At 44.5% G+C, this 19591-nt stretch overlaps 1 protein-coding gene across 1 annotated transcript in view; it reads right to left on the minus strand.

The window, feature by feature from the left end:
• Window positions 1-19591, minus strand: part of LOC137435052 (disheveled-associated activator of morphogenesis 2) — a 320317-nt gene that overhangs the window by 94700 nt on the left and 206026 nt on the right. The window contains exons 4-6 of the mRNA XM_068128440.2: window positions 9313-9387; window positions 9115-9209; window positions 46-184 (exon numbers count right to left, since the gene is read on the minus strand). Coding sequence (XP_067984541.1) covers window positions 46-184; window positions 9115-9209; window positions 9313-9387 — 309 coding nt within the window. The remainder of the gene's footprint in view (window positions 1-45; window positions 185-9114; window positions 9210-9312; window positions 9388-19591) is intronic.

A 19591-nucleotide genomic window follows, 5' to 3' on the forward strand; every position in this document is an offset into this window, starting at 1 on the left:
GACATGCCTTACTGAGTTTACAGGTATAACAACTAAGAAGTGCACCTGCGAGTTGTTCATGAGGGCTTTGATGCAGCCAATGATTGATGTATGTATGGGACTCTCGCTCATCTCGTAGTCCATGTTTTTGAGGAAGTTGAGCAAGCACGAGAGGCCATCGAGTTCGATGAAGCGTGTGACAAACCTGCAAAATGATGAAGGCGTTTATCACCACACTGCAATTTCATACTCAAACTCGACCACACAATCTTCCGACTGCACATCCTCCATGGCGCTTTAGGCAATAGTTCTGAATGAATGATCGTTTTAAGGCCATTTTCCCCGCTTGAGCGGGGGTTAGCCTTGCGGGCCCCATGACAATCATGGTTCCCTGTTTGAGGCAATGTTTTTATGGCCGGATGCCCTTCCTGACGCCAACCATTAGTCGCCTCTTACGATGCGCAGGGATACGGTGTACCTATTCTAAATCGGGGTACACACCGTGATCATTCATCCCAGCAAGCTGGTACTCAATTTGCTGACCTCGGAAGGATGACAGGCTGAGTCAACCCCCCTGGCGTTAATTCAGCGATCGACCGGGATTCGAACCCAGGATCCTAGGATCCCAAGCCAGCACCCTAACCGCTAAGCCAACACCAGGCAGTACTTTAGGCAATAGTACTGCACAGTGATATCTGCTTACTACAAAAGGTTTCTTCTTGATCATTATGTACCACTCTCATCACAATCTCAGTGCGTAATGCAAACACATGTTTAAACATACCGATACAAAAGAACATCTATACATTTTCACCAGACCAATATTCAGTGACGTCACGTGGGAGAAAAAGAAAATAAAGAAGCATCAAAGAAAAGATAAAAGTGGTTACTACCTCCGCCACAGAAGGTAGACGGAGGTTATTTTTTCACCCCTGTCTGTCTGTCTATAAGCAGGATATCTCAAAAAGCTGTGAACAGATTCAGACGAAATTTGGTGGACAGATTGAGTATGCAACAAGGATAAATTGGTTAGATGTTGGTGAAGATCCAGATCAGGAACCAGATACAAGGGTTTTTTGTAATTCTCGAAGTGATTCTTCATCATTGTAAAATGGGGCCAAAAACGATATATAGCACAATATCTCAAAAGGTTGTGGATGTATTAGAACAAAACTTGGTGGATGAGTTGGGTAGGTGACAAGACCAAGACCATTTGACTTTGGTTCAGGTCCGAATCCAGATCCGGCCTATGAGATGTGGGATACAAATCAGTGAGATACAAAAGGTTTACTGTTCAGTCTGGTGGAGGTATGCGCTCTACCGAGTGCCGTTCTAGATCCCAATGTGAATATCACACTTAAGCAATATGTGTTAAAGGCTCTTTCACCTTACATCCCGTCAGATTGTTCCTCATGGAAGCATGTTCAAATGCTTCCATGAGGAACATTATCATATAAAAGCAAAAACTCTCCCTAAAGGATATTTCGCCAGGGTATAATTATGCCTTGATTCTGCTGGTTGCGCCATCAATTCTTCTTCCATATGGCTTGACAAATGGGAACTCATAAATCTAAGTCCATGTTTAACAGCCAAATGAATTATTTCAGTTGCGGCTACAGGGATTAATTGCTCCAATGCCCTGCTCAATGTCCGTAATCCTCAGGGGTTAACTGCAGTATGGTCTATCGTTTGGTCGCAATCGCATGCTGCACTTTCCTCGATATTCAATTTGTCCAGGTGGTGACGCGTATGATCATGGGATGTGTGAATCCGGTTTAATGTGGACCATCGTTTCTTGAGTAGATAAAATCCAGAAGAATCTTCTGCCATGTACCAGGCATCAGATATCTGTTAAGAATGTTGGTATTTTCCCAGCGTTCCGTTGCCATTGGTCTTGGATGTCAAATCTCGTCAAGGAGGGCTCCGGCTGTGTTCCAGAAAGGCTTCTGTAATTTTACTGAATCGTGATTGAGCTGCTAATGTGAGATACTATCGAAGAATTCAACATCCCTCTGATTGGTACTCCATGATGTAACACCATGGCTCCTAAGCAGCGGATGACAGTTTGTAGACTTATCATAAACTATTGGCAATCAAATCTAGGTTATCCAATAACATAGGTCGTCGTCGTTTGGTGTGCATCACGTGACTGCTGGTTTCCAACATTGCTGGGAGCGCAGCTGTGCCGCTGATGCAGTACCACCTGTGTGTTAGGGCAGGAATCTGGAAAATGCCCAGGGTGTCGGCGATAACCCGGCGAGTCGTCCCTAAAGACACCATGAGATATTTAACGATTACCAACTAATGACGGCAGATGGCACGCTCGGTTAACGTCCATCCGAAGGACGGCACACACATTGATGAATCACTCAGCCCGCAAAACACCGGGATGACAATTTACAGTTGGGTCAAGATTCAAACCCAGGTTAGATAGCTTAGAGGTGAGTGTGCATACCTGCTGGGCCTAGGCTATACTGGCAGCCCATACGCCCATATACAGAGGTGTTAACAAACCATTTGTTGATGAAAAGACTTTCACACACGTGCAACTGCGATTACATACAATATTTAAACATGAGCTTGTAAAGAAACCAACATGACAAAAAGACACTGAAATGCACAAAGAAGATGAAGTTTTTTTTTACGATAAAAAAAAAAGGAAATAAAGAAATCCCATCTCAGTGTCCTGAACATTGGGCTCAAATACTCGAGATAATATACCCGCATCACCTGCAAATGGCAATGAGGTTTTTTTTTTTTAACTTTCCAATACTTACGACAATTAATTATTCTACGGAATAGTAAGGCTTACAAAAGGAAACTTATACAAACAGCAACCGTTTGTCTTTTTGAATAAAAGCTTCCATTTTGTCTTTTGTCTTTGAGGGATTGTCTTTTTGAATAAAAGCTTCCAATAGGCACACATGCAAGCATTTTCCATCAAATAATTTGGCTGCCCTTGGTTGACGGCATTACAGCGGTAGCTTGGGGAAAGGAGATTTCTTTTTGCATCGCACAGGCCACAATGAAATGCTTTAAGGTTAAGATGTATTACCAAATCCCAAACATACTTATAATCGACAAATGCGGTTAGCTAAACTGTTGAGTAAGTACATCCAAAGTATGTGATTCCAATGCATCACAAACGTCTGCAAAGAAGCTGCTTCTGGTGCGTTTCAGTTTGTCTGCAAATAAACTGTTTTATGCACATAAGAATGCCAAAACATTGCTAAATACGATTCACAAAAATAATTTGTTTCTCCAATCAATGCAGACACCCATCCCCGCTTCCCTCTCCCAAACCCAAGCACCCATTATTTTTAAAAAGAAGAAGAGATACATAAGCAAATTCGGCAGCAGAAAAATGTGTCTAAAAGCCGTAGTTTCAAAACTCCGCCATCTCTAACTCAAGGTTCCCATGACCGAGAGAAGTATACGGCGCAGCCACTTCACTACGCACAGCGGGCAACTACCTGAGCCAAATTTCTCCCACCTTGCCTATATACACCAATTTCATTCCAAAGATCACAGTGAAATCACCAACACTTGAACCTGATGGAATAACTGACAGACCAAGAACCCGATCTTGTCTTGAATAAAAACAAACAACGATCTGTATTTGTTATGAGATCGTGTGTATTGGTTTCCATCGTATTAATGTTGGCAGAACGTGGAGAATAGGCCCAAATGTCATTTATTACACTGCAGGTACATGCTCTCCGTACCAAGACAAACTCTTCAGCATAGTTATCGATGAGGAGGTTGAAAAAAACCCCACAATACGTAAAATAATCACAATGGCCTGTCTCTGGCTTTATTTAAGCTTTTGTGGAGACTTCACATTATGAAGTAAACAAAGTTGTACTATTCAATAATTTCATCATCGATATTATCCATCTACCATACTTGACAGAGCGTATGTGCTGCTGAAGCGGTTTCCTGGCAATGGTCATGCCGGGCGGTTTCTTGTTGCCATCGCAGCAGATAACTCGTTTACTCTTCATGAAAGACATCATAGGATTATTTAGCCTCCACCGACGAGTACTACTGGCAAACGGGTCTACCAGTTTAACATCCATCAGATGGATAGTACCACACATCGATACCTCGCCCTGCATGTAAAACACCAGGAAGACACTTTAGAGCTGGGCCGAGATTCAAACCCAAGCTAGGCAGCTCAGAGGTAAGTGTGCATACTTCACAGCTACGAGGAGCCTACCAACCCCAGTATTCGTAAAATATTTCTTCAACTCGCTAAAATAGTTGTTTCTCATGTAAAAATGGATTTGCTTTATAATAATATCATTATCAGAATTTAGTCATTTCCTCAGAAAAGAAAACATGGTTCCATTTTTCAAAATATCTGGGCCTCATATATAAGAAGAAGACAACTGATCGAGCTGGAACAGGTGTAATGGAGGAAAAAGTTAATTGCCAAGTAAACCGTATGGCATGTAAAAAGTGTTCAAAAGCTGCAAAGGTTTCTTTGCTCCAACAACTTAGAGGGGTCCGGTGGTGTCAGCGTATCAACGTAGCTCTTAGCTTGAACATCCCCCGACTTCCCACCCACCTCTCCAATTTGCTGCCTGTCAGAAAGCCCCGCTGTGCCTGGAAACCATCCGGCACTTGACAGGGGTCAGGTCTTCATAGGTCTCAACAAGCCCCCATGGACTCACCCCATTCAGGTGGCATCGGAGACCAAGCTCAGAGAGGCTGGTCAGGCTCTGACAGACAGCAAACTCCCCAGGCCCCTTAACCAGCAGCCTAATCATATCTAGGGTTTTTCAGTCAAACTCACTGGTGTTAAGTTGGATTAGCTTTTTGCTCTGCCATGTTTGTCGAGGTCAACTGCACTCTAATTTTGCCTGGTGCTCCCAAAGGAATGGTTCAGAGGCAAAAGGCAAAGTGTGCGGTAAGGAACAGCTGTTCTCAGTAATCAGACAACACCCGGCCAAACCTCGTGACGCTCCAACAAGAAACTTTGGTACCGGATAAACACACTTGCAAGTGAGGAAAGGTAAAGGGAAGAGGAACAGGAGAACAAAGTAAATAGAACAAAAGGCAAGGCAACAATAGCAGAAGTGAAAACGCACGGAGGGATGGATATGATGCTGCGGAGAAGGAGCACAGGAAGACAAACAATAAAACAAAGTAAAAATAACTATGTTGCCTTTTTCATTTATTTGTTCGACTTTATAATTTGAAAGAACATGTTTTACCACGTACTCGTATAAACCTCGTTTTTGTTGTTAAAAAGCAGAGATACACGTATTATAAACAGCTATGCATTCTTCATAACAACATAAGAAGCACAAAAAATGGAGTTGAATTATAAACGATGAAAGACATATGTGGAGAAAACTTAAACTTGAAAAAATCCAAACACATAATAAATACATGGGGGGTGGGAGGGAGGGCAACATAATAAATATAAGAAAAACACTCGGCAGTGAGCATTCATCTGCCAGGCTGAACAACTTACCTACCAACCCCAGTTGTTACCTACCACTTACCTACCAAGTATCCCACTGACAGGCTGCATTTGGATCCAGTCTTGAACCAAAATCAAATAAATGAATCCTCGTCACAGACTCAACCTGCCCACCAAGTTTTGTCTGAATCCGTCCATAACATTTGAGACATCATACTCACAGACAAGCAAACAGACAGACAAACAGAGGTGACAACATAACCTCTGTCCACCTTACGGTAGCGGAAGTGCAATTAAATTAAGCTAGGGAACAACAATTTAGAGTTGAAACATGTGTGTGACAAGTGCAGATGCACATCCAACTTAAAGATTAATCTGAAATAGATTGAGCATTTTATTTTTTGGAGAAAATCTCACATCATATATCATGTTCTCTCTTGAAACAGACTGCTGCAACTTTTCCACAACTAAACAATCACCAAAGTTTGTTCCTTGATTGCTTTTGGTTCATGTTTCCAAGAGTTTTGTGGAACTGCGATATTGAAGTTTTTGTAGATGTGCCAGTGGATTATTCGACATGAAGTACTTTGTTGTGCTTTTGGGTGGACAGCTGTTCTGACATGAGCTTTTTACATCCAGATAGGAGGTGGCTTGTAGTTTGTTTCTACCTTGCAGAACAGAACCTACACTTGCCCGATTGACTCAGTCCCGCCATTTTCTTAAAGCCATTGGTGTTGTGTCCTTGGGCTTGGGCATTTATTAATTCTCATTTCATTCTCATTCATTCTCCATCCCAGTTGAGCTGACCTGTTCTTAGCCAGTCCAAAGAGCCTTCTTTGTCTAATCCCAAACTATCAAACTACTTTTTATACCTTTCTGCTCTTTTATCGTTTTCCCAGTCGTCAGTGTAACTTCGTTGATATTTCTATTTACATTTTTCTTTTGTCTTTTTTGCAATTTTGGGGCTGTATTTGTTGTTGTTTTGGTTTCTTGTGTGACATCCTCCATTCACACCCACACTACATGACCAAAGGTATGCGGACACCCCTTCTAATTAGTGGATTTGGCTATTCCAGCCACACCCATTGCTGACAGGTATATATAATCAAGCACACAGCCATGCAATCTCCATAGACAAACATTGGCAGTGGAATGGGCCGTACTGAAGAGCTCAGTGACTTTCAACATGGCACCGTCATAGGACGCTAACTTTCCAACAAGTCAGTTCTTCAAATTTCTGCCCTGATAGAGCTGCCCCGGTCAACTGTAAGTGCTGTTATTGTGAACCGGAAACGTCTAGGAGCAACAACAGCTCAGCCGCTAAGTGGTAGGCCACACAAGCTCACAGAAAGGGACAGCCGAGTGCTGAAGCATGTAGCACGTAAAAATCGTCTGACCTCGGTTGCAACACTCACTGCCAAGTTCCAAACTGCCTCTACAGCAACGTCAGAACAACAACTATTCGTCAGGAGCTTCATGAAATGGGTTTCCATGTCCAAGCAACCACACACAAGCCTAAGATCACCATGCGCAATGCCAAGCGTCGACTGGAGTTGTGTAACGCTCGCCGCCATTGGACTCTGGAGCAGTGGAAACGCGTTCTCTGGAGTGATGAATCACGCTTCACCATCTGGCAGTCTGACGGAAGGTCCATACAGAAATAGTTTGTCGAGATCGGTGTGGAAGAACTTGACTGGCCTGCACAGAGCCCTGACCTCAACCCCATCGAACATCTTTGGGATGAATTGGAATGCCGACTGCAAGCCAGGCCTAATCGCCCAACATCAGTGCCCGACCTCACTAATGCTCTTGTGGCTGAATGTAAGCAAATCCCCACAGCAATGTTCCGACATCTAGTGGAAAGCCTTCCCAGAAGATTGGAGGCTGTTATCGCAGAAAAGGGGGGGGGGGGGGCAACTCCATATTAATGCCCATGATTTTGGAATGAGATGTTCGATGTTTGGGTGTCCACATACTTTTGGTCATGTAGTGTATCTTTGGAAAAATTTTGCTCGGTGGGTTATGGATACCTTCTCTGGTTTATTGTCTTCGTGTTTGCTTACAAATTGGATTCGGTAGTCTGTTGCACTTTTCACGTATTTAGCCAATCATACAGTTGTCATTCTGTACACTTGGTTGGGCTCCATTAAGCCGCTACCTCGTCTCGGGCAGGTGCATTCTCGGGATGCATTGATTTTTGGAAAACATTTTGTGGATGGTGATGAGTTTCCTTGTTTTGATATCCAGTTTATTGATTTCCTATTGTGGCCAGTTTATTATTCCACAGCTGTACTGGAATACTGTTATTGCAAGTTGTTTTATGGCTTTGATTTTGTTCCTTGGAGAAAGTCGTTTTCAGGATCAGCCTTGTTCTAAACAGGTATTCTTTGGTAATTATTTTAAGCATTTGTTTGTGACATATTTGGTGACTTCTCTTCTGCTCCGAGGTATTTGCCTGATGCTTCATCGTCCAGCTCCTGTATTTTTGTACTCGTATTTGTGTCAATTTTTATGTTGTCCATTTTTGTTGGTCTGCCAACAATGTTCATGAATGTGCACTCGGCACACTTATCCAGGCCAAATTACATTTGAATGTAGTCAGAGTACCGTTTCACTAATTTGAGCTGTTCAGCCAATTTTTCATCATTTGGTACAAAGAGTTTTAAATCATTCATGGAAAGAAGATTTGTCAACTTTTTTGTCTCTTTGGACATTCTCTTTTTTGACGTCAGGGTGTATCCATGTCATTGCTCATTAATGAGGTTGCTCCTTTCTCATTAATGAGGTTGTGCGTGTGCATTTGTGTGTGCATGTGTCTTCCAAACCTCCCCTGCCTCACTGGGCTACACAATCATCTCCACCACACTCCTTGACCACCTCAATATGTCTACATGGTGGCCTGAACGTCACTTCACCCCTACCCAGTGAAGCATTCATTCTCAAACTCTTAACATACAGGTTGTGTTGTGCAGTACTTACAATAATTAATCAATCATTGTTTTAGTAAATACATATTCAGGCCACCATGTAGATTGTTCACAGATAAATCCATCCGTATTTTCTGACATCTATGGAAAAAGCTTCTGAGAAATGTCCTACTCTCTCTCTAGCTCATTGACACCTTGTACCCCTGACATTTCCTATCTAAACTAGCCATATATTTGTTTCTCAGAGGTTTGAATTTGTCCCAATCTCTCCATTGATTGCTGGCTCATCCAGTATTGCAAGCCTCCCTCTGATTTAATAGAAAATACTTGATGAAAACTGGGTCTTCTGAGGGTTTGCAATGATGAATCACACAAGGAAGTTTCAATAACCAATCCATCCAAAAAGAGCAGCATGCATTACCTGTAAAGTAAAATGGCAGTAATGTTGACCCCTTATTGACTCTACAAATTTGAATGTCTTATTTCAAATCGATATGGGTGTCCTCATAATCTAAGAGATGAATGGTCCATTTGAACACGCTTTCTTCCGATATTTAACAGTTTCAAATCAAAAATAATCATTGACTGTAGCCCATTTGCACTTTTCACATCGAATAATTAGATTATGACATTGAATTTGAAAACGGGGAGAATTAAATTTGGCGAAATATGAGCACGGAAGGACCACCACACAAGGAAGCATTCAGCAACGACAATGGTTTAGAAAGTTTCTGTCATTTCTATACACATCCAAGTTCAGACAACGCAGCTCCTCACCTCATTGGTTGTGTTCTTAAGGCGGTTTTGAGTCCCTCCACGGTCTTATTCCTGGATTCCATCTCCTCCTGGTTGTATGCAAACATGGACTGCATCTGCGGTGGTGGTCCAAGAAGCAGAAGACAAATGATACCCTCCATATTCAAGCTCTGAAAGGCCCCTTATTTTAAGTTCCAGAGCTGAAAGCAATTCACTTACAGTGGCCATCTGGTTGACACGATCAATGTAATAGTCGGGCCAGCTTGTCGCCAACTTGTTTGGGTCATCCTGCTCCTGCAAAGAGAAAGCAAAAACAAGAGGGTTCAACTTGTATTGTTCTCAACATGGAGCAAACGTTAATTTAATATTGGCACACTGTCTAGTGATGATGTAAAGGGTGGCCCATGAAAAATATGACTTCCTTTAGAAGGAACTTAAATGCAGGAGGCCATTACGCCAATCAAACTTGTACAATGGATGCCAACCTATGGCTGTTTGTCCATGCTGTCATTTTAAAATGCTGAGCGCCAAGCAAGGAAGCAGCACGTATCATTTTGAGTCTTTGTTATGACAGCCTGGGTTCGGGTCTGAACTGCCGACCTCCCAGACTCGGAGCGGATGCTCTAACCATTACACCACACAGTTTGTCAAAATTACACTGGTTTTCTTTTGTTTGCCTTTCTGAAAGCAGTAAGTAGTAATTGTTATCAATAAACATCGCCTCAAATAACAAGAGAGAGTCTTGTGGAAAAACTTTTTAGTGCAGTGAAGGATTGTGTGACCCAGGGCTCATTGGTCCCATCGTCATGGAAATTAAACCCACACCACTCAATGGGAAAGAAAAATCTTTAACCACCTAACAGCCAGCTCCAAATATGTTGCTAATGACTAATAAATCTCTGAAAATTATTGTTCGTATTTTATGAATATATTGCTGCTCATAATGCCATATTCATAATGTATCGCCATACTCATAATTAAGCTTTTGTAAATGTGTCATCATTTAGTGTGCCACACTGTATTTTATCAGTGAGGTTAACTGGCTTTAAACTCTTCTCCCTGGAACCTCACAATACCCTGCCAAGGTAAATAAAAATGGAAGCCTTTCTCGGCTCCGAGCGGCTGACAAGAACACCTTTGGTGTTTTGTTTCTGTCTCGCAGCATAGGCCCACCATTCACTAAAAATGCCTTTCCACAGCTTCATCAACGGCCCACAGAGTTGCATTCCAGGACGGGTCCCAAAACCAAAAACAAAGCGTTGCAATGATAACCCACACCTGTGCTCCTTCCAGACCTTTACACAGCCGTTTCTTTGGATAAGTCCATCTTTGCCTTGTTAAAAAAAAAAAAAAAAGTTGTAAAGAGACAGATTTTAAAATGGAACCTTTTATAAGACAACTTCTGAGATGCTTTCAGAGTTGTATTGTTTTGAACTTTTTATTGTTGGTGTTAATTTGTTGGTGCAATACATCTGCATATCTCGTGGAGCGCCTTCGTGTGTGTTCTTGCGCTTGGCACGTGTGTCCTTGACTGGGCCACGTGCTCTTGTCCACCTCATTCAGATCTGTTGTTGTTTCCCCTCCTTCCTCTTTTCCTCTTTGTCCATTCCCCTGCTTGTTGCTGTGCTGCCCCCTACTCTCCCCACCCCCACCCTCTCCTCCACCAGTCCCCCTCCCACCCATGGCCTTGTGCTGCCATGAACCTCAGTTTCATAGAAAAAAGTAATTTTATATATATATATATATATATATAAGAATCTATAATTTCAGTTCTCCAACCTAATAAGCGCATGCCATGACGTCACCACCACCGTCACCACCACGTAAGTACGCGTTGCCTGCCAAGCTCTGGAGGAGCCATCCAGCAGTACATCATAATTTAGATCTTAGTTCAGATACTGTCACAAGTGCATACAAAACTCACAGTTACCGACCTGGTTTCGCCCTTGTTGGGGCTTCATCAGGGCAACGCAGTGAGTCTTCCATACACTTGTGACTCTGAAAACCTTTTGGTTTGAAACTCTTGACTCTTAAAACTCCGAAAATCGCAGTGATTACAGCTTCGAGACTCCTTGAATAAGTCCGCATCAGCTTTGCACATCTGGATTTGGGAGTTTCTCCCATTCTTCCTTGCAGAATTGTCAAGTTGGGTGGGGAGCATCAGTGAACAGTTATATTCAAGTCTTTCCACCGATTCTCATTGGGATTCAAGTCTGGGCTTTGGCTGGGCCACTTAAGGATTTTCCTGCTCTTCTTGTGAAGCCATTCCAGTGTTGCTTCGAGTGTATTTTTTTGTCATTGTCCTGTTGGAACACAGACTTTTGCCACAGTCTCATGTCTTTTGCATTCTGAAGCAGGTTCTCCTCAAGGAATTTCCTGCATTTGGCTCCATTGATTCTTCCTTCTATCCTTACAAGTCTCCCAGTCCCTGCCACTGAAAAGCATCCCCATACCATGAGGCTGCCGCCACTATGCTTTACGGTAGGGATGGTTAGATTAGATGATACATGGTGATGAGCTGTGCTCGGTTTCCACCAGATGCAGTGCTTTGCATTCAGGCCAAAGAGTTCAATTTTCAACTCATCAGACCAAATAATATTTTGCTGCATGCTCTCAGAGGCTTCCACATGTCTTTTTGCAAACTCCAGGCATGCTGTCATGTGCCTTTTTCTCAGGAGTGGCTTACATCTGGCCAACCTCCCATAAAGCCTAGATTTGTGAAGTGCAGCAGAAACTGTTGTCATTCTGGTAGGTTCCCCCATATCAGCCAAGGAACTCTGTAGTTCTATCGGAGTGGTTATTGGGTTCTTTGTAACCTCCCTGACTAAAGTCCTTCTTGCCTGGTCGCTCAGTTTGGTCGGAAGGCCATCTCTAGGAAAAGTCTGGGTAGTTCCATATTCTTTCCATTTCCTAATGATGGAGCTCACTTTGCTCTTGGGAACTTTCAACACTCCAGAAATTGTTTTATACCTTTCCCCAGATCTATACCTCCTCACAATCCTATCTGAGTTCTACGGACAGTTCCTTTGACCTCATGGTAGAGTTTCTGCTCTGACATGCACTGTCAGCTCATACATGCTGATATCAGTTTGCAGGCCTGATTTGCCTTGTGTCAAATATCACTTTTGCACAAGAAAGTGAGTTTGGCCTTGTGCAATTAACCCTGGTGCAAAACCAGTTAAATAGAGTTATACTTCAGTGTTTATACTAAATTTATAATAAATCAAGTTATACTTACAAGCGTTCCTTTGAGATATGAGATTCTCACCAGACATGATGAGAAATCCTAGATTTTCATCATAGTTGTTGATTTGTCGTGGTTAAACAGCAGTTATAATCAGTGGGCTTGTGTGACTTCCTCGCTCCATTGGGCCCATCACCTCAACAATAATTATATAGCTGAACAGGACATTTAAGACCCCCCTCAGACACTGATTATTTTATGCCATGAACAAACTTTGGTACATCACAGGTGATGATGTGGCCAAATTTCATCAAAATCGTGTTTGGTTCAAACGATAATGACTGAAGTGTTCACTGACTCACTGACTTACCTACGGACACTGCTCGATCGCATGAGCTCACCGGACTAAAGTCCAGCTGTGAGCTAAAAAATAAAAAATGGAAACGGTCACATCCACGCTGCTAAATGCAGCAAAGCACTTCCCAGTCAGAAAAACAGAGGGTATTCCCAACTGTATTCATTTGGCTTTGTGTCAAGCACAGCATTCTGCTATTCATTCATCTAAGTGTATCCATAATAGGATTTGCTTTTGTTACATATTTATGTGAATGTACTACTGTGTTCAAAAAGTATCCGACCTTTATTTTTCGTGCGTAAAAAAAAAGAAGCTAGGGAGGCGTTGATTGGTGCACGTATGTAGGCGATCCTAATGCGCACGCGTGAATTTTTTCCCACCTGCAGAAGCTGTCATTCGACGGCAGACCGCCGATGAGTGAGGACATGTAAGCGAGCGCCGTCGGATTTTCGTTTTTGACAAAATGACGGAAAAACTTGAACAACGCTACTGCATCAAATTTTGTGTTTTTTGGCCTCGGGGATGTTGGATGCTTCCATTGTGATGACTGCAACTTGGTGTCTGGGTCGAACCCATAAACCCAGGACTCATCGCCAGTGATCACTGTGTTGAGGAAGCTGGGATCGCTGTTCACAGTCTCCAGCATGTCCTGTGCGATCTCCAAACGGAGTTGCTTCTGCTCAATCGTAAGCAGCTTTGGTACGAACTTCGCTGAGATTCTCCTGAAGCCCAAATCCTCCTTCATAATGGAATGAACGGTGTTGAATCTTGCGGATCGTTTCCACTTGGGAATCGCCAAGCTTTACACAAAATTTGATGCAGTAGCGTTGTTCAAGTTTTTCCGTCATTTTGTCAAAAACGAAAATCCGACGGCGCTCGCTTACATGTCCTCACTCATCGGCGGTCTGCCGTCGAATGACAGCTTCTGCAGGTGGGAAAAAATTCACGCGTGGGCATTAGGATCGCCTACATACGTGCACCAATCAACGCCTCGTCAGCTTCTTTTTTTTTTTACGCACGAAAAATAAAGGTCGGATACTTTTTGAACACACTACGTATGTGAATTACCATTCAGGTCTTTGCTTATCCGTGTGTAGTATATTAAGTTGTTGTGTAGTTGTTGTGGTTGGAGGGTCAGGAGCCCTTCTGAGGGAGTGGCCGGAAACGGAAGTGACTGGAAACGGAAGAGAAAAAGACACGAGGAAAAAAAGGACGAGTATTATTCTTCCTCGCCCCGCTCCGACAAAAGGTGGGATCGACCTTGCGCTGCGTGGAACAGCGGCGTTCCGAAGCCTGTCTGGCGAGAGGAATCACCGGAACGTGTACCTGCCGGTGGAGACGTCAAGTTGACGTGGGGCCGTGCATCGAACCCGCGTCTGGCCTCGTTCGCGGCACCGTCCAAACAGACGCGTGCGGGTCGCACGTTGGGGCCTAACGCGCCTTGCAAGCGGCGTGGGGTTTGGCTTGCTCTACCGTATCCGCTTCGCGTGGCCACGAGGGGCTGCAGCCTCGGTGCCAGGTACGATACCTGCCCGGTGGAAAAACGTCCACCCGGGGTTCGTTCAACCGCCCGAGAGCGGCGACGGCGACCATCGTCTTGGTCAGGAGGGGCCCAGAGACATTGTGCGGGACCGAGACCAAAAGGGTGTCGTGAGTACTCACCGGGACACACATGTATAAGATGGCCATCTTACTCATAGGGAATTGATTGTGGCTGGGGAATTGTTGATGGTAGTGTATTGTTGATTGCTCGGGGAAAATCTCCGTGGTTGTGTCATTGAAATATTGTTGATGGTTGTGTATTGTTGATTGCTCGGGGAAAATCTCCGTGGTTGTGTCATTGAAATATTGTTGATGGTTGTGTATTGTTGATTGCTCGGGAAAAATCTCCGTGATTGTGTCATTGAAATTGTATGGTATCATTACCATTGGAAATATATCCTTGAACATCAGTTGTCTCCTGGGTGAAATTCATATGGATTGCGTGGCGAAAGCGCATATATAATACAGCTTGCTGGCGGAGTTCCTCTCACGGTCCGGGGGTCACCGAGACCAGGTATTCACCGAGGGGACCACGTAACAGAATTGGGGGCTCGTCCAAATTACGATTTGCGGTTTCGCAATTGGGTCTACGTCCGGGATTTAAAATTGTATAAAATAATAAAATAATAATTTTTTATTAATTAAAATTTATTAATTAATTATTAATTGGTAAAAAAAAAATTTGAGAAATTGGGGTAAAGTCTTGGGTGGAGGTTAACAGGTGTTAACGATAGGCACCATGGCGTTTGTGGCACAGAACTTTGGGGTAACCCCGAGTGAGGCACAGTTCCGAGCGTTGCTAAAGTCGGACCTCTTGAAATTGGCCAAACACTTTAACTTGGAGGTCCGAACTAATTTGAGGAAGGCAGAGTTGCAGGCCACGGTGATACAATCTATGGTGGGATTAGGAACATGGGACGAGTTAGCCTGGGAGTGGCTACCCGAAGAACCAGAAGACGTTGAGCTCCGGAAACTGGAGTTGCAATTACGGAGCCAGGAACGGATTAAAGAAGAAGAAAGGAAAGCAGAAGAGAGGAGGGAAGAGAAACAAGCGGAGGAAAGGAGAGTGGAACGAGAACTCCAGGAAAGGTTAAAAGAAGAAGAAAGGAAAGCAGAAGCGAGGAGAGAAGAGAAACAAGCAGAGGAAAGGAGAGTGGAACGAGAACTCCAGGAAAGGTTAAAAGAAGAAGAAAGGAAAGCAGAAGCGAGGAGAGAAGAGAAACAAGCAGAGGAAAGGAGAGTGGAACGAGAACTCCAGGAAAGGTTAAAAGAAGAAGAAAGGAAAGCAGAAGCAGAGGAAAGGAGAGTGGAACGAGAACTCCAGGAAAGGTTAGAAGGGAGAAAAGCAGAGGAGAGGAGAGCTGCAAGGGACCTCGAAGCAGAGGAGAGAAAAGCGGAAAGGGAATTAAAGGAACGTGACATGGAGCTTCAGCAAGAAATCAAATTCAAGGAGCTGGAGTTAATGAGAGAACGGGGAGAGGCACCACCCTTGCTGACGGGGTCGACACCTAACCAGAAAACCTGGGATGTGGGCAGACATGTGAGGCTGGTTCCACCGTTCAGTGAAAAGGAAGTCGCGAAATTTTTCCCACACTTTGAGAAAGTGGCTCGACAATTAAACTGGCCGGAGGAGGCCTGGACCATACTCGTGCAAAGTGTGCTGGTGGGGAAAGCTCAGGAAATTTATTCGGCGCTACCAATGGACCAATGTGCAGATTATGAGGTACTGAAGAAGCACATCCTCAAGGCCTATGAGTTGGTTCCGGAAGCTTACAGGCAAAAATTCAGGAATGCCAGGAAGAGGGAGAGTGAGACCCATGTGGAGTTTGCCAGAGTGAAAGAAAACATGTTTGATCGGTGGTGTGAGTCAAAAGGAGTCGGGAAAGACTTCGAGACATTGCGGGACTTGATCCTGGTGGAGGAATTCCAGCAGTGTGTCCATGAGGACATCAAAGTGTACCTGCAGGAAAAGAAGGTACCAAAGTTGTGGGACGCAGCCACCATGGCAGATGATTATGCCTTAACCCACCGAATAGGGGTCCACGAACCTAACTCCTCGCCTAGATCTCCGCAGGGGAGGTGGGGAACAGCAGGTGCGGAGAACGACCATACATGGCGGCGGCCTCGAGATGATTATGGGGACAACTATGATACCCCACCGGTTCGAAATCAGAGGGATGCGGGCCCAAGACAAACTTATAGTTCGGGGGGCCCGAGGCAGACCCCGAGTTTTTCCTCCGGGCCTACTTGCGCGTTTTGCAAGAAACCTGGACACTTGATGTCCAGTTGTTACCTCATGAAAAGGGACAACCCAGAGCGGAGTCCGACTATTACAACTCCGAATGCGATGGCTAGCGTAAGAAATCGCCATCAAAAGGGTTACCAACCATTTATTTCAGAGGGGTTTGTGTCACTGGATGGAGCCTCGACTAACCGGAGACCGGTTAGGATATTGAGGGACACAGGGGCCCATCAATCTTTAATGCTTGAAGGCATTTTGCCATGGTCCGAGGAGACGGCAACGGGGGATAGTGTTCGTTTACAGGGGATCGGGGGCGGTGTTAGTGCTCCCCTTCAGGTCATCCAGTTGGAGTCCGATTTGGTGTCAGGACCGGTCACCGTCGGTTTACAAGCCACGCTTCCTGTAGAGGGTGTATCTGTGGTTATCGGGAATGATTTGGCCGGGGGTCAAGTTTATGGTAACCTGAGGGTTGGTAAAGAGCCCAGCAGGGAAAATAACATCACACCAGCTCGGGATGGCGACCAAAGTGCCAAGTTATTTGTAGGGGGACTGAACTTCAAAACAGAGGAAGAAGTTCTGACCTCTGTCTTCAACAGATATGGGCCGCTGGTGGAAGTGCGGTTGGTAAGAGACTGGGAAACGCAACAGTCAAGAGGGTTCGGCTTTGTCACGTTTGCCAGCACAAAAGACGCCAGAGAGGCAGAGAAGAATTGGAATGGCAAGGATTTGGAGGGTCGGACCATAACAGTAGGGAAGGCATTTCGTAGGCGTCGAGAGGTCTACAGGAGAGGACAACTGGGCGGTAGTTTTGGTAGTGGCCGAGAAGGAGACCGCTATTCATGGGACTGCAGGGACCAGTGGTCCCACGCTAATTATTAGGGAAGTTCTGAGAAGTTGAAGCACTGAAGGCGGCGGAGCCGCCGAGCCAAGATTCCTACACGAATTAACCGTGAACGCCGTTCCTAAAGGCGTCCATGTAGTGAACTTTCATGCACGGACTAACCGTGAACTCCACGTTCCTCAAGGCGCCCATGTAGAGAACTTTCCTGCACGGACTAACCGTGAACTCCGCGTTCCTAAAGGCATCCATGTAGTGAATACTCGGCTTGGCCTCCCGGAAAAAGTGCTATCGAGTTGCTTAACTTTTAGCCCAGCAGATATGTGAAAAAATTGTGCTTTTGGTGATACAAGCATGAAATTTTGAACACTGATAGAGCATACTACTAGGAAGATTTTTGGATATAGGGGCATTCAAATCTTTTCCTAGGGACAAAATGGCGGCCATTTAAAAAATGGCCGTTTACGGATAATAAGATACACAGTACCGATGTCTATAAAACTAGATTTACTTATTGCTCAAGCACACCTATGATGTTTTTTTCACGTAAACAGGTTGTAAGATCATAATTAAATGTCAACAAACTCACATAACATTTATTTGGTCCTTATTCTTTACAAAAATAATTACTTTTTGAGCTATTTTGAGCAAACTCCAGAAACACAATGGAAATGAAGTGAAAATGCCACATTAACGCTGTGGAAGTGACTTTCACTATAAAACAGTCTACAAAACAGTCTTCCACATGTTTGTGTATATGTAACAGGTGTGTTATTCCTCCTGTATACTATCGTGTGCACTCCCCTGCACAGTGACACAGAGCTGAGCACTGGAGTGCGGCCTTAACACACTTGCACTGTTTCCTGCAACCCTTCTTGCATCCACATCTAATCAATTGTCGGCATGCCTCAGTTGCCTCTGTGAGGGTTGTCCAATATATCCCCCAGCCGTTATTACTCTGTTTCCAACCCCATTCACTTGGCGATGGGAGCTCAGGTGCGCAAATCATCATCTGGCCCCAACAAAAGCCGGCTTGGTAGGCAGCTCTCTTGATGTGTTGTCTGAGGGCTTCTTGCGTTGGTGGGATAGCCTCTATTGATCTACCAGTCTGGGTGAAGAGATGCTTGCGGGCATCGTTAACATGTTCCTGGCTGCTTGTTCGATCGTAGAGCAGAACAACAAAACGCTCCAGTGGATCCATGTTGTCATTTGCAGTTGAAATGGTTGGTGTGGCAGCCAGTGCGCAGAAAGCTGAGGTGACCTCATCATAGGCTTTCCATGTTTCCCATGCTGTTTTCTTCCCCCTTCCGCCGAAGCAGGACACGGTGTCACACCCAGTGAAGGCGTGGAAGAATGGCAACCCTCGGCACTTGTTTGGTCCCAGTGCCACAGCCATCTCGTGAGCTGCCAAGTGCCTGAAATTCTTCCCTGTGCCAAAAGCAACCCAGAGTTCATCGATGTCAAGATATCCAGTTGCTGCCACTGCAAGGATCAAAACATCTGTGTCCACTGTGCGGATTGACACCTTGGTATAGCCCTGTCTGACTGCATCTTGGACATGGAGTAGTATCCTTGTATCTGCCTCCTCGTGACTACACGGGGAAAGACCAGTAACATCTCGTGGCTGTGTACAAAAAACTTCTTTGTGGTTTGTGGTGACGATTTGCTTGTCAGTCTCAATGTTTGCTATCCTCGTTGCTAGAAAGTCAAACAACTCCACCTTGTTCTCGTCTATGCGAAGGAAGGCCTGCCAGTTTCGAGGGATGGAACTAGATGGCTCAACTCGTCTCCTGGTGCCTTTACCCCTCGTCTTCCTGGTGTCGGCTTTCAAACTGTCTGGGAAATATTCATCCCAGATAATATCAACCCTGCTCTTATTTTGTATCTGAGATGTGATGTAGGGCAAGAATACTAGTGATGCATACTCAGAGAAGGTCTTCGCATTACGAGGTGCCAGCATGTTCACGATGGCTGCTCCATCCAGGATCATGACTTCAACAGGGGGGCTTACATCATCATTTTCCCGTGAGGTGATCAGATCTTCTAAGCACCCAACCAGATCAGACTTGGTTCCAAGCCGGATTTTGCCCATTTGTGACAATGCAGGGGGACAAGCTTGGTTTTCATGTGCAAAGAATTCATCAAGATCTCCATTCCGTGTCTGGGATGCAATAAACAGCCTGGAGAACAGAACGCAGTCATTCTTCAGAGATACCACCTTCAACTCTGTTCTTGACTTCTCTTTGACTGGGGGTCGGCTGAAGAGAGGGAGATTGTTTCTTTTTATTGGGTCAGTGATAGGCTTTGTCTGATGTACAAGCCTCTCGTTCACATATG

The sequence above is a fragment of the Myxine glutinosa genome, chromosome 9 (assembly GCF_964187855.1).
Source record: "Myxine glutinosa chromosome 9, kmMyxGlut1.1, whole genome shotgun sequence".
Taxonomy (NCBI): Eukaryota; Metazoa; Chordata; class Myxini; order Myxiniformes; family Myxinidae; genus Myxine; species Myxine glutinosa.